At 34.0% G+C, this 16,023-nt stretch overlaps 1 protein-coding gene and 1 pseudogene across 1 annotated transcript; both read left to right on the top strand.

Annotated features, from left to right (window-relative positions):
• Positions 1-878: 878 nt before the first annotated feature.
• Positions 879-9,224, top strand: LOC120213202 (annotated as a pseudogene).
• A 3,487-nt stretch (positions 9,225-12,711) lies between these two features.
• Positions 12,712-14,652, top strand: LOC120213203 (cationic amino acid transporter 7, chloroplastic-like). The gene is made up of 3 exons (XM_039211341.1): positions 12,712-13,692; positions 13,772-14,006; positions 14,087-14,652. The coding sequence occupies exons 1-3, from the start codon at positions 12,742-12,744 to the stop codon at positions 14,635-14,637; spliced, it is 1,737 nt and encodes a 578-aa protein (XP_039067272.1). The 5' UTR covers positions 12,712-12,741; the 3' UTR covers positions 14,638-14,652.
• The last annotated feature ends 1,371 nt before the right edge of the window (positions 14,653-16,023 follow it).

A 16,023-nucleotide genomic window follows, 5' to 3' on the forward strand; every position in this document is an offset into this window, starting at 1 on the left:
AACAGCTCCTATAGTATACAAATTTATGAAAAATAGGTAGCAATAGTTTAATTAAGTAGTAATTATCTAAACTTAGGGTTAAGAAACAAAAATCGATTAATAAAACTATTAACATAATAATATACCCAAAGTAATAATGAGATAAATCTTGAAATGTTTAGTAATTAACGAGATTCGAAGAAGAAAATTTTGAAGTAATAAAGGATGATTTGAGGAACCATTTAATCGATTTTGTCAAAAAAATATATATAGAGCGAAAATTTATGAACTCGTTATAGAAGATGAAAGACACATAAGTATCTTGAAAAATAAAAATTTATCTAACAAAAAGGTTTTGTTTAATATTATGAATGAAATAAATTGAGTTGTAAATTTTTTTTAATGATAATTTTCAATAATATTCAATTTAAAATAATCGACAAATAAATCGAATATTAATAATTAAATAAAAATAATAATGGATTTTGTTTTGCCAACTAATGAGATATAAACCATATTACCTCTAACAAAGAATTTTATTAAATCGAATGCATCTAAAAAATAATTATTTCAAAACACTTCATTATAAGGAAGATTGAGTTGGCTTTAAAGTAAAGTATTGGAAGCAATCGGAAATTTAAAAACTATTAAAAATATATAAAAATAAAAGATTATATTTAATTTTTAATCAAATAAATCTTAACTCTTGTTTGCTCGTATGCCTGTCATTTTCAGATTATATGAGGGAATTTCGTAAAAAAAATAAAATATAAAGAATAAAAATTTTATTAATTAAATAATTAAAATATGGTAATAGTACTTCATCACTATTCTCGGACCGGTTAATTTCCGGGTCACGCATGATCTGACCCGGACAGACCGACAAAAACGGTAGAAAGAAACGAAGAATCGTCAACCCATTTTCCTCACCAAATTCAGAATATAAAAAACTTCTGCTCAGAAAACAGAAAGCAAAAGAGAAACCACCCGAAAAAGGATCGAAGATGGGAATTGCAGTTGCAGGGATGGATTCCCTAAGCGAGAGAGCAGCAATGATGAGAGAAGCTCTTCAAAAGAGCCAAACAATCACGGACAACGTCGTCACCATTCTCGGCTCCTTCGACAGCCGCCTCTCCGCCCTCGAAACTGCCATGCGTCCTACTCAGGTCTCCTTCTGCTTTCTATTGATCTCGGCTCTAAACTAAGTCGGATGAGTCAATTCCTTTTCCTCATGCTTTTCTTCGTTGGTTTCCGGTTTTGCAGATTAGAACTCATGCCATAAGGAAAGCTCATGAGAATATAGACAAGTCTTTGAAGTCTGCCGAAGTCATTTTGGCGCAATTTGATATCTCTCGTCAGGTTCGTGCTTTATTAGCATTTGTATCACTGAAAAGAACAAAGGCAGATGTAGATCTGTTGACTAGGTGTATGTTAGTTTGTGTATATTCAAACCTAATCCTTGAATTATGGAAGTCTAGGTATTTTTATAATTGATCGTTTGAATTTCGGTAGGCGGATGCTAAAATACTTAAGGGGCCGCATGAGGATCTAGAAGGTTATCTGGGAGCAATTGATGAGCTAAGAAGCAATATTCGGTTTTTTAGCGGCAACAAGAACTTTAGGAATAGCGATGGGGTGCTTAACCAGGCTAACACTTTACTTGCTAAAGCTATTTCAAAGCTAGAGGACGAGTTTAAGCAACGATTGAACTCTTATAGGTTTGTATTTCTGACTTATAATCTGCTTCTGACCTTGTGTTTTTCCCTGTGAGCTGTACATTTAGAGAATTCTTGTATTGCAAAAAATTTAGGCTCCTTAATGAGATGGTAGCTTCTTTGCTTGTATTGAAATTTTCTGTCATCAGAGATGATCTTTTACATTTGTGCCTATAATCCAAGCATATGGGGGGGGGGTACCACTGCATAGTTGATCTTCCTTTTCCTACACCCGATATATTTCTTCCTAACAAAACACCGAGAAATTGCATTGATATTTTGAGTTGGCTTTCTCAACGTCTCTTGCATCTGTATTTGTGTGAGTGTGGGCATACATGAGTCTTTTGGGCATCATTTCTGTCAGGTTTCATTTATCAGAATGTACATAGAAAAGAGGCCATAGTCTTATTTTTTATTCTGATTGAAATTATGGTTAAAGCTATAAGGCTGAGATCCACATGGTCTAATTGCTAAGAGTTGAATCGATAATGTTAATATTGCTAAGCACCTCATACTTTGGTGCCATTTCTCCCTGTATTTTAGTCTAGTAATAGTAAATCCAAGCATTAACTGGGAAATACTTAAATTCCTTCATTTTTAGTTGATTTTACTCTTGTCAGGGAGTTTAACGGTAACCTACTCTATGGGTGTTTTCTCAATCATCTTTAGGATAAGATATTTCCATTTTAAGGATCTAGTTTTTGTAGTTTACTTGCAATTGTCATTATGTTTATTCCTTCCATTTATTTCTTTGGCCTTGCAATTGAATTCCAGCAAACCTATTGAGCCTGATCATCTGTTTGATGGACTTCCAAATGCGCTACGTCCATCATCAGGATCACCTGGTAATCAAGGAGATGTTGGTGGCAGGGCTACATCCCATAGCCATTCTGAACATCAAAATATTGACTTGGAAACTGCTGTGTATACTCCTCCCACTCTTATACCTCCTCGAATTATGCCATTGCTGCATGATCTGGCCAAGCAAATGGTTCGAGCTGGACACCAGCAGCAGTTACTCAGGATTTACAAGTAAGATTTTCACTTTTCTTTTAGTTATCTATGCGTATATTATATTCTCTGACTGTTTGATTGTTTAGACTTCAAGCCAGATAATGTTTTTTGAACAATTAAATTATGATATGGTTGTCATTTCATTCATAAGCGTTTTCTTGGAGTTCTAGTTAAATAGAAGTGGTGAGCAATAGGCTGGGCGATGGGCTGGGGGAGAAAAGTCATGTTGGCAACATTAGGGAGCTAACATAGACAAAGTTAAAAAAAATTGATTCCCTAGTCTGAAGTCTCCTTACAATTCGATAACATGTTAAACTGTATCTTGTTCTTCCCTGTGAGATACACAAGCACACACAAACTGTTCATTGTGATTTTTTAGAGGTGTTGCCTACAGTAGACATATATACTGTTAGTTTCCTTTGATGGGCAATTCATATCTATAATAGCATGTGTAGTTTGATTATTATTTTGTGGGAACTGATCTTACATTTTTGTTCTTCTCTCAGAGAAACTCGTTCTTTGGTCCTGGAAGAAAGTCTCCGCAAATTGGGAGTTGAAAAACTTAGCAAAGATGATGTCCAGAAGATGCAATGGGAGGTTTTGGAGGCAAAGATTGGAAATTGGATTCACTTTATGCGTATTGCTGTAAGTAGTATAGTAACGTTCTCGAATATGGAGAAATCTCAATTAACATGCTATTCTAAATGACATCTTGTTTGAACAGGTCAAACTACTATTTGCCGGAGAACGAAAAGTTTGTGATCAAATGTTTGAAGGTTTTGATTCTCTTAGTGATCAATGTTTTGCTGAAGTTACTGCTAGTAGTGTTTCTGTTCTACTCAGCTTTGGTGAGGCGATTGCGAGAAGCAAGAGATCGCCAGAAAAGTTATTTGTACTTCTAGACATGTATGAGATAATGAGAGAGCTTCACTCTGAGGTATGCTTAATATGACAAAACTCACGAGGTCATTGCATTGAGAAAATGGTACTTAGGGAATGGATAAAATAGATATGCCCATTTTATGCAGTTCCACTTAGTTAGGCAGATCTGGAATTTTCTAGGATTTCCATCTTGGTTAATTTTTTATCAAGATGTGGGTCAAATGGAACAACTTATAATATTTTATATCGTCTTGGCCAAACACGCACCCTATAGTATTCCACTGATAAAATAGTTCGAAAATAAAAAAGAAGGGCTGCACTTTGTTTCATTTTTCTTCTTTATTTCTCTTTTTGTTGCTGTTAATACTCATTTTCTTAATAAAGATTACAACAACAGATAGTTTTCACTATAAGACTACGACTTTCTATTAGAACTCATACTTTCTTTATCGAATTTTTGCTTATACTTGTATTTACGACTCATTTCAGTATATGGAGACTGCTACTTCCAGTTAAAGTTAATTATAGTGAAACTGATGTCCAGATTAATGCCAGTCTATTTAATTTTGCATTTTTTCTGATGTTAGAATTTATAAACATCGTGTATCAAATGCATATCTATCAAGTCATGCTTTTTTATTTTGTTCTTTTGAATTAGATATTAAGGTTTTGAAGTATTTTGTTTCATAACCATGTAATGATCTCTTAAAAATTTCATGAATCTCATGGACTGGACATTTAAGGTTTGCAACAATACATGGTAAAATTTTCAAAATCTATGATGTATTCAAGTTCTCCTGGTCTGTCACCTTCGTTGTTAATCTAGAAGCATAATGATAATGTGTAGCAATCACATCCATGCTGTGAAGGTGGGGGCATACTCAAATGGTTCTAGATACTTTTCATTAACTTAACAGATGGTTTCTTTCGCAGATTAAAGCCATTTTCAAAGGTAAAGCTTGCACTGAGATTAGAGAATCTGCATTGGGCTTAACAAAGCGATTTGCCCAGACAGCTCAGGAGACCTTTGGTGATTTTGAAGAAGCTGTTGAAAAAGATGCGACCAAAACTTCTGTTCTGGATGGAACTGTTCATCCTTTAACCAGCTATGTGATTAATTATGTAAAGTTTTTGTTCGAGTAAGTTCAGTTTCCTGTAATTTGGAGTTTATTATTGCTCTCTTTTGGTCGTGGTAATGCATGCTTTACATCCACATTATATATAAATTTCATATTACTTTACCGTTTTATTACTCTCTCTCTCTCTCTCACACACACACACTCATACGCACATTCTTGCACAATTTACAATAGTTGCCCGGCTTTCCTTAATTTTGCATTGTTATGTTCATTTATTTAGTGTAATTTTTTATATTTATTAAATGGTTAGTTTATCAAATATTAGTTCAACGATCTTGTACCAAATTAGCTACTACTTGAAAATAAATGGTTGAAGAAATTCCCCCGTCTGTGGACATAATCAGCCATATTCCATCTGATATATGGAAAAACTTGCTTGCTTTCATTCGTGTGATGCTAATTGTATGTTTCTTTTACATTTTAACAAATTATGCATGACCTGGGATCTTTAGGGCTCATTTATATTTGGTTTTCATTTTAACAAATGGAGGACCGGGAATTTGTCAGCAGGATTAACCATGATCAAATCTTGATATGATCATATGATATTTTGCCTTGTCTTGATCTTGAAGCCAATTTAGCTGTCCAATTTTAAGAATCTCTGGTTGTGGCATATTTAATTATTTAGTTTTACTGCATGATTCCATTGGCTATTTATATATTCATGCTGTTGAACTGACAGTCATGTGTTGAATTCCTGCAGCTACCAATCAACATTGAAGCAACTTTTCCAGGAATTTGAAACTAGTGGTGATACAGGATCTCAGTTGTCTTCTGTAACAATGAGAATTATGCAGGCTCTTCAAACAAATTTGGATGGAAAATCCAAGCAGTATAGAGACCCTGCATTGACTCACTTATTTCTCATGAATAATATTCATTATATGGTGAGATCTGTGCGTAGGTATGCCATAAATCTGATATTCCCGTACATTAAAGGTTGCTTGATAGTTTTACTTGTAGTATTGATACTTTATAATTTCTTGTTTAGGTCTGAAGCCAAAGACCTGTTAGGGGATGATTGGGTTCAAAGACACAGGAGGATTGTGCAGCAGCATGCAACCAATACAAAAGGAATGCTTGGCAGAAGGTATTTTCTAATTACCTGATTGACATAATGCAGAACGGGACAAATTTGGCATTGTTTTTTTCATTGATATTCTTACTAAGATATTCATTGATGAAATTCATAATTGGAACCTTTTCAGTATTTTAATGCTCGAATAATGAAATCAACCTTTGAACACAGAGTAAATTGAACCATATAATATTAACTAAATTAGAAAGTAACGGCAATAAATTTTCCATGTAGTAACTTGGAAAAACCCAGCTATGTGGGCCCAAGATTAAGAAAAATCAAGATCTAAATTGGTGCGAACAAATAAGGAAGACCAGTAGCAAGATTTATGTTGTAACTATAGTTTTGACAATCTGCCATTATCTCAAAGGGGTTAATTACAACCTTCTTGGAGCCCTCAGGCACTGTAAAATATAAATCTTTGCTTAGGGAAGTATGAATAGTCAATTTTTTGGCTAATGTTTGGTAATTTCTCCATTTATTACCTGCTTGTTGCCTCGTATACAATTGGAAATAACTTGCAGTTGTATGATGCTTTCAGATTAATCATTTGCTCATGTTTAAAAAATTAACCATCTTTTTCTCAATGGCTTTTCTACTGTAGATCCTTCAGTGCCTTTCTATACAAGGATTGACCTCATCTGGAGGTGGTAGTGCAGTAGGTGATGGAGGCAATAGCAGTGGAGTATCCAGAGCATTGGTGAAAGACAGGTCAAGTGTAACTGGCCTGTTGACTCCGTTTGGATTTTCATTTAATTCCTCAAAAAATTTATATCAGAATACATCTAGTTTATTTGTCCTATACTTCTGATCTTGATGTGTAAGTTCTTTGGATCAGGTTCAAGATTTTCAATATGCAGTTTGAGGAGCTTCATCAAAGACAATCTCAATGGACAGTGCCTGACACGGAATTGAGAGAGTCTCTGAGGCTTGCGGTTGCTGAAGTGTTGTTGCCAGCCTATAGATCATTCCTAAAACGCTTTGGGTACATATTTCGCATCGCTCATAACCCTATTATAGATTTAAGTTAGACTAGAAAATTAAAAAACCTCTGAACTTTCTTATTTTAGGCCCCTCTGTTTTCATCCTATCAAATAAGCTCTAATCTTTTAATTTATACCCAAATAAGATCTTACTTTAAAAGAAAAGACGATTTTTGTTATAGTTAGTGTTAAAAAGGGTGCCAGGCGCACTAAGGCGATAGGGGTTTTATAACCTACGCACAAGGCGCGCGCCTTATTAAAGTAAGGCGCACTTTTTGAAAATAAAAGATGTACAAGCTGTTCCATCCACCATTAAACCCTGAGAACCCAAGCACCCCCCCTTTCTTGGTCCACAATTCCATATAAGAAACTGAAACAGTAAATAGAAGTCTAATAATGAGTTGGCATCAACTTCTTACTTGTCTTCTTCTTGTCTCTCCACCTCGCACCTCTCAATAAACGTGTCTTCCTCCTTTTTAACACCACCTACATCCTAAACCCCACTACTCCAAATCCACCCTAATCCTCCATTTTCGTATTTCTAAATTGTGTTCCCGAGCTTTTCTTTCTCTCTCATGGGTTCAAATTTCGCCATGTGCTAAACGTGCTGCTTAAGAACCCTTCACCATGCAACAAAACTCACCGAAACCAATCTTTTCCTCCCCCGATTCTCAATCCGTGCATGCATGCCTCTCTCTCATTTTCTCTGTCCAGTCGGTTGTCTTTATTAACACCAAAAATGGCCTCTATTCATCCCCCTTTGTTTCTCTCTCTTTCAAACTTGAAGACAAACAGTAATTATATAAGTTAAAGCACCCCCTTTATCTGTATTTCACGCCAAATTTTCATTTGTCTCCCATGAAAGTCTCTTTTCTAATCACCCGCACCATGTTTTACTCTTTTCTCCACTGACATTTCATTTTTTTCTCTTTTTTTATTGTTGTTGATATACAAGTTAGCATGTAAACCATAATAAAAAAATAAAAAAAATGACAGAACAAAAAAAATTGAACAGGCGGCCTTAGGCGTGCCTTGCTGCGCTTCATTGAAATCGCCTCGCCTAGACCCAATTAGGCGCTTCCCCCTCGCCTGGCCTTAGCGCCTAGGCTCGCCTGGCCTTAGCGCCTAGGCGCGTCTCAGCTGCACCATTTTAAACACTGGTTATAGTCAATGCCAACTAGAATTTCTTGTCCACATAGAAGTTGGCCTTACCACGTGCAAACTACTTCTCATTTTTTATTCTGTCCAAATCCTTGCTCCCCATTCCTCATCCCTGATACTGGCTGGATGAATCTGGGTCAAGAATTAAGGCTTTAAGTGGTTGAGTGGAAAAATAGATGGATGGAACAAGGAAGTGGGACAGTGGTAAGAGAACAAATTTTGAGTGTGCTTGGTAGGAGAAAAAAATGAGAGGATGATCATTTTCCATCCTCATGTGTTTAAACAAATCATTCCAATTTGGAAGGGAAAGGGCAGAGAAAATGTGAGTTTGTTCAAAATATGTATTTTTCAAAGTTCAATTTTCTTCTCAACTTTCAACTCTACTGAGCAATGAACTGAAAGAAAATTGCATTTGCTTTTAATTTCTCCATTCTTCGTACCCAAGCACACCGATGGAAAAAATTAATTTTCCGGCTTTCCACTTTTCTTTCCCTTCAATTTCCCATCTATATTTTTCTCTCTACCAATCAAAGCCAAAGAGTGAGAATTAGGAGGAAAGAGAGAGAACAAAGAAAAGGAAATGATAGTTTTGTTTTCCCCCAGTAATTATATTGTTTAATTTTCAGTTTCTGTTGGCGTCTTTGGGCCATGGCAACAGTAAAATATTTTTGGTTGTAAATCTCGGTTCGTCCACTTCATCAAATCCTGCAGGCATTGACTGTAACAAAAGTTTTCGACTTTCCATTTGGAATAAGGCTTATTTTGGTAAAAATCAAAATGGCTTATTTGGTACAATAAAAGGGGATCGTTTTGGGGGCTTTCATCGTATTGTTAGAACAGTTTGGGGAGTCTTATTCATTCAAATGGAATCATATAAGAATAGTTGTAGGATTATGTCAATTTTCATTTTTGCTTGCATGCATGTTGGTAATGGATTTCCTCACCTTTCATATCATTATATATATACAAAATGATGATAATTTCCCCATACATGCATGAGTTTTATATATGATACTGAGATGTCTTTACTTCGGTTTTGAACATGTTCTTATTTCTGAGTTTTTATTTCCTGTAGACCTCTAGTTGAGAATGGGAAGAATCCTCAGAAGTATGTCAAGTATACGGCAGAGGACCTCGAACGAATGTTGGGAGAATTCTTCGAGGGCAAGAATTTAAGCGAACCTAAAAGATAGTTTTGATCCTGCCGTTTGAGGTCGACTGGTTGATTAATTTTCAGGAGGTATGTTGCCCGTACCGCATATCATTGCTTGAATGTGTGGTGGTGGTTCTGTTTCTGAGAAGATCTATCTATATTTTTAAGCGATTAACTCAAACCTACACACTAGGTTCTCGTTTTATTTTTCTCTTCATTCTTTTTTAAAATGTTTTCTTAAATAATATTCAGCAATTTTATGATTTTTTTAATTTTTAAAATCTGCATAAGTTTACAACTTATTTAATGTTTATATTATAATATTATTTATTTAATTTTTAAAAATAAACATTATAACTTATGAAATTAGAAAACGAGCTAGGCTCAGGCATTAAATAGAATTTTCTTTTCTCTTAAAATTTATTTTTAGGATATGTGTGTGTGCCGTGTTGGAGGTTAAAAAATCTTATTGATGAACTGTTTAAAGAGGTGCAATGATCAAATCATTTATTACCGATTTCCATCCGCACAGTTTTCCACTCGACAAATAAAAAAACCTTTTTTATTCATTTTTCCATGATTTTAGCATGTGTATTTCAGTTTGTTTTTAAGGCTTATATTGTAAATATATATTTTTCTTTTATGCGCCTAAAGTTATTCTTTTTATCAAAATATGTACTTAAAGTATACAATTTTTTTAATCTAAATATTTATAGTATCTTTTAAATAATATCACATGTTAAAGTTTTTAAAACTTAGATAAAAAAGATAGGATATTTTAGGTACTTATTTTGATAAAAAGTATTTTATATATCTATTTGGACTAAAGATATACTTTAGATATCTATTTTGACCAAAGAGATAACCTTAGGTATTTACATTGATAAAAAAAAAAACGTAAGTATTTGGAAAAAAAAAGGATAACATACTTTAGGTACTCCTTTGTAATAGAAGTCTGTTTCTTATCTCCCAATTTTTCTGTTTTTTTCCATCCCGTCTCAAAAGTATAAAATGAAGTAAAATAAAATAAAATAAAATAAAAACTATTAATCTAACCCAGCTTTTGATTTTGAAGGAATAAAGTAATTTTTAGTTATTGATTTTGATTTTTTTATAAAAAAACAAAATTTGAGTCTCAGGTGCCATTAAAACTATGATACTGAATACATGTTAAAAGAGAGAACAAAAACAATCTCAACAGAAAAGGAGCAAGGATTATGTGGGCACCAAAAATCGGGGTGAAAAGGAAGTTGTATTTGGAACGTAATGCCCTTATAAGTAAAGGTGTATGCTTTGTGTGTGTCCCTCTCAAATCCATTAACCCAAAATGGATAAGACCCTCCAAAAATCTTCTCCCTCACTGTGCATCCAATCCAATGGCCATAACTCTCCATACCCCAAACACCAGAACCCATCATCTTCCCAATCCTATCCCTATTTCTCTCTCCCCCATGTTTCCAGACAACAAAACTATCTCTTAGTTTCCTTAATAAGACCCGCATATCAAACCAAAACAATTATAGGAAATGGATGAGTTTTTGGTCGACTTCAACTTGACTTGAAATGATAACAATAAAATTTGATATTGTTGAGTTTAAAATTATTTAGCCCAAAATTTAATTAAAATCCGATTTGATTTAACATAATTTTTTATATTTACATGTTTTTTTATCAAAATAAATTAATAATTTATTTAATTTAATAGTATAAAATTAATGTAAATTTCAATTTAATATCATAATTTTAATATCTCATATGTTAATTTTCTTTTATATTTTTATAAAAATTTAACTTATAATGTAAAAATAAATAAAAATATTTTATAATTATCTTAAGTTGGATCAAGTAAATTCTTCTAAAATCTAAATTTAACTCAATTAAATTTAAAAGATATTTTTTCTATTTAAAACTCACATTTTATAACTAAGAATATTTAACCATGTCAATTCAAATCAAAATCTATTAAGCACATGTTTTTTCCATCCTTAAACATATATGGCTTTGGCTAGAAATATCAATAATTGGGAATTTGAATTCAAAATTTTGAATTTAAATTTCACTTAAAAACGTATGTATCATCATATAGTATATAATTAAAAATATATAAGAATATAAATTTATGAAATTCAAAATCACTAGTGATCATTAACAACTAACTTCCCACCTACTCATCTTTCCACTCGGTAACTGAAGCATATTTGAGAATGGAAATATATTTATTCTTAGCGCAGGCCTAAACCATAGAGAGTGAGCAAAAGAAGGAAAAATAGTTTGTTTGGCAGAAACATTCAAAGTGGAAGGTAGGGTGACAGTAGGTGTAAGTAAAATTCAATTTGACTTAAAAATTGATTTTTTATTTAACTCGATTTGAAAAAAAATCGACTCTTATTGATTTGATTCGTAATTTTATAAATTCAATTAACTCAAAAAAAACTTAAAATTCAAGCCGAGTATAAAATAAAATTTGAATAACTCGAAATTTTAATAATTAGTAAATGTTGAGTCACTCAATTATGTATTATATATGTATTGTATATGGCTATATAAAATCATTTAAATTAAAATAAAATATCATAATAATATTATAAATATTTATAATTAAATTTGAAGAAAAAAATTACCCCTAGGTGATAGGGCAGCCACCTTTAGATAAAGCCCGGGATAGAGTGGTCAACGCCAGTTACTATAAATGTAACGCCCGCCAGATGTGCATCCTTTTTATCTCGTAACCGGGACCTTTCTACATCGCTCAAATATCTTTTCAACCGATACAAGGGCCATTCATGTCAACGCCAAAAATGTATCATCATACAAGTATTTTTATTTTATTTTATTCATATTAATGTATTTTTATTAAATTAAAAATAACAATTAACTTTATTGAATACATAATAAAATTATGAAACTATTTTATTATAATCTAATTGTGATATATCTTTAGCCATATTGTAAACATCTATCAATGAAAAAAAAACCAATTTGACGATATAAAATAGAAGTAGATTATCTTGATAATCAAATAAATGTCAAATGAAGAGATGATGTTAAATCTAATCTTAGAAAAATGGAATACGTGTCATAAGAACAAGCAAAATGTGATATAAAAACAAATAAAAGACTATTTTCATATAAAAAGAGGAATGCTAATTAAACAAAATAAAAATATAATTTAGATATATAAAAAGAATAAAACATGACAAAAACTAAGACAAAGTATAAAGAAAGAGAGAATTGTGAAAATGAAAAGAAAAAAATTGGGAAAAATATTAATTATCAACTATCAGATTAAAATTAATGTTATTATCAATAATAATAAAATATAAGAATATTGAGATATAATTAGCGTTCAAAAAAATTACAAATTGTAATAAATTCTATTAATGTATTGTCAATATATTCTGTAACTATATTTGCATATGATAGATAATTCATTTTGATATTTGTAATTTTGAAATAATTTTTTTTAAATATTTATAATTATTTTAGATTTAATAAATAATATGAAATTTATTTAAAAATGGCATAACAATTTTAAACAATAGGATATATCACCATAGCGCTCACTCTGTTATAAATTTCATGAATGAAGCCATAGCTCTCCATTACCCAAATCCTATCTTCTTCTTCGTTAATTCTAATGGAAACCCACTCTTCCTCTTTCTCTACTGTACAATCTTACCTCCATGCCTTGGTCCATACTCCACATCGCTTTGCTCGCCGTGCACCCTCTGTTTCTTCCTCCTACGAAGAACTCAGCCAAGTCAAGGCCCGTTCCGGCTCCGACATGCGAAAAACCCTCCGTTGGTTCGATCTAGTTGGCCTCGGAATCGGAGGTATGGTCGGAGCCGGTGTGTTCGTCACCACCGGCAGAGTTACTCGCCTCTACGCCGGCCCTGCTGTTGTTATCTCTTACGCCATCGCTGGACTCTGCGCCCTCCTCTCCGCCTTCTGCTACACCGAGTTCGCCGTCCACATGCCCGTCGCCGGCGGTGCCTTCAGCTACCTCCGAATCACCTTCGGTGAGTTCGCCGCATTCTTGACCGGGGCCAACTTAATAACCGAATACGTCATGTCAAACGCCGCCGTTGCCAGAAGCCTCACCTCCTATTTAGCCGCCGCAATGGGTATCTCCACGGCGAAATGGAGATTTTTTCTCCCTTTTCTTCCCAACGGAGTCAATGAAATCGATCTCGTAGCTCCGGCCGTCGTACTAATCATCACGCTTATCATCTGTTACAGAACCAGAGAAAGCTCCATCGTCAACATGATTCTCACCGCATTACATATCCTCTTCATAGCTTTTGTTATATTAATGGGGTTTTGGAGAGGCGATTGGAACAATTTCACCCGCCCGGAGAATCCTCAGAATCCGTCCGGTTTCTTCCCCCACGGCGCCTCCGGTGTCTTCAATGGAGCTGCCATGGTTTACTTAAGTTACATCGGATACGACGCCGTATCGACGATGGCCGAGGAGGTTCGTAATCCCGTAAAGGATATTCCGATCGGGGTATCGGGCTCCGTCATCATTGTCACCATTCTTTACTGCCTCATGGCGGCTTCCATGTCCATGTTGCTACCTTACGATATGGTAAATAACAAATTTTCAGTATATTGATAAGAGTGTATATGTATTTTATGAGTCATCGAGTGTTGAATTATCGACGCAGATAGACGTGGAGGCTCCGTTTTCGGCGGCATTTCGAGGGGGGAAGGTGGGATGGGAATGGGTGGCGAGGGTGATAGGAGTGGGGGCGAGCTTCGGGATAGTGACGTCATTACTAGTGGCGATGCTGGGACAGGCTCGGTACATTTGCGTCATCGGACGGTCCAATGTGGTCCCGGCTTGGTTCGCCAGGGTCCATCCCAAAACATCGACTCCGGTCAACGCCTCCGTTTTTCTCGGTACGCATTTATATATCTTTCATGTCAATTATACGATTTATGTTCAGAATCCATTATCGATAATAAAATTTCATTTGCAGGGATTTTCACAGCTGCAATTTCCCTTTTCACCGATCTAAACGTCCTCCTAAACATGGTATCCATCGGTACTCTCTTCGTGTTCTACATGGTATCGAATGCCGTCGTCTACCGTCGTTATGTCGTGATCGGAATGACAAAGCCATGGCCAACATTATCCTTCCTATGCCTCTTCTCCCTCACATCCATCATCTTCACCCTGTTGTGGCATTTCACACCAGCAGGGAAGCCCAAACCCTTTGTGCTTGCTGCTTGTGCCGCAATCGCCGTATCCATACTACAAGTCTTCCATTGCATGGTACCACAAGCAATGAAGCCTGCATTTTGGGGTGTCCCTTTCATGCCTTGGCTACCATCCATGTCGATTTTCTTGAACGTTTTCTTGCTGGGATCACTAGACGGACCGTCGTACGCGCGATTTGGGGTCTTTTCAGGCCTGGCGGTGCTCGTATACGTCTTGTACAGTGTTCATGCTAGTTTTGATGCTGAAATGGAAAGTCAAAAGAACGTTGAAGAATCAGCAGAAAGTGAAGAGGGTAGTCAAAAGGTTTAATTTTTCTTGATTCCCAATAGAATTTTTGAAGCAACTTGTATAGCATAGTTGGTCTCTTTGGGGGGAAAAAAAAGGCAATATTAGATTCTGGTCCTTTGCAGTTGCAATATTGCGCATTGTCATGTCATCCACAAGTTTGACTTGCACTATCTATTTCGATGTAAATCCTTACTATAAATGGATATTTCATACCTAACAAACCAAGATTTAACCGAAAATTAAAGGATTTAGAATCTCTTAAGATGAAGATTTGAAGAGATATAGCGTCATTGTGCACAAAATGATAAAAGATGCCTTTGGTTAGCCAGTATTGGTAGGGAAATGTTTGATCCAAATCAAAAGTGATAATGTGAAATAGGTTTACCATGTTGGCTGTGAAGTGGACTTGTGACGATATATAACTTTTTTTCTTTTAAATAGGTCACAATATTGGGTTAAGAATAATCCCGTGTTTTCTCAATATAATTCTCAATCTCAAGATTTAAATTTTTAATTTTATTTAATAAATTTAGTATCTTCATTTTAATAGGTGAATTGATCATTAATATTTTAAGATGTAAATTTAATAAATTATTATTATTATTATTTCAAATGTATAAATTAATTATAAAATATAACAATCTTTCAAAATATGAATAATTAAAATTGTTATTAATTAATTAAATTTATCACTACGTCATATAACATAATTCAAATTATATATATCAAATCATATTACATCATTAAACATATATATTTATTTCTATAAAAGGAAACCACCCATTTTATTTGAAAGAAGTTTTTTTCCTAATTGGAAAATGATTAATTGTTATTACAAAGCAAACTTTAAAAAGTATACCATGCACGAATTAAGCGATTTTAGTGATTATGAATTTGTTGTTATTCTTTAATATTTCGAGTTCAAGCATCATGTATGTTAAAAGTATGATTAATTATGTCTTTATAACATGTTTTTTTTATGTCTTTATGACACATTTTATCAACCTTTATGACATGATTTCGATCGTTTAACCGTTATTTTTATTTATCATTTTTCTCATGGTTAGACTTGATATCATAACGACCAATCAAGATTATGTTTATTTGTTATCCTGTTAATCTTTTCTGTTTTGAACCCTCATATTAGATTTGAATACACATTTTACATTTTGTTCGATTTTGTTATCTTTCTATACAATTTGGGGACCTTTTGGGCTTGGGTTTGTTTGAGTATGGGGTCTGGGCCTGCCCTTTATCCTTTTGATTCTGGTTTTTGGTTGTTTCAGGGTCCCACTATGTATGTTTCATGTCTGTAATCGGTACTGTCTTTTTGTTCGGGAATGAAATCTTCACATTATCTTTGAAAGCCTTATTATGCAGGGAAGTAATAAAAAATTTAAACAAATA

The sequence above is a fragment of the Hibiscus syriacus genome, unplaced genomic scaffold (assembly GCF_006381635.1).
Source record: "Hibiscus syriacus cultivar Baekdansim isolate YM2019G1 unplaced genomic scaffold, ASM638163v2 tig00110020_pilon, whole genome shotgun sequence".
NCBI lineage: Eukaryota > Viridiplantae > Streptophyta > Magnoliopsida > Malvales > Malvaceae > Hibiscus > Hibiscus syriacus.

Excerpts from the sequence above, each read along its gene's own strand:
- LOC120213203 (XM_039211341.1), top strand. The coding sequence starts at position 12,742 with ATGGAAACCCACTCTTCCTCTTTCTCTACTGTACAATCTTACCTCCAT. Across the intron at positions 13,693-13,771 it reads TGTTGCTACCTTACGATATG|ATAGACGTGGAGGCTCCGTT; the intron begins GTAAATAACAAA and ends TTATCGACGCAG. Across the intron at positions 14,007-14,086 it reads CAACGCCTCCGTTTTTCTCG|GGATTTTCACAGCTGCAATT; the intron begins GTACGCATTTAT and ends TTTCATTTGCAG.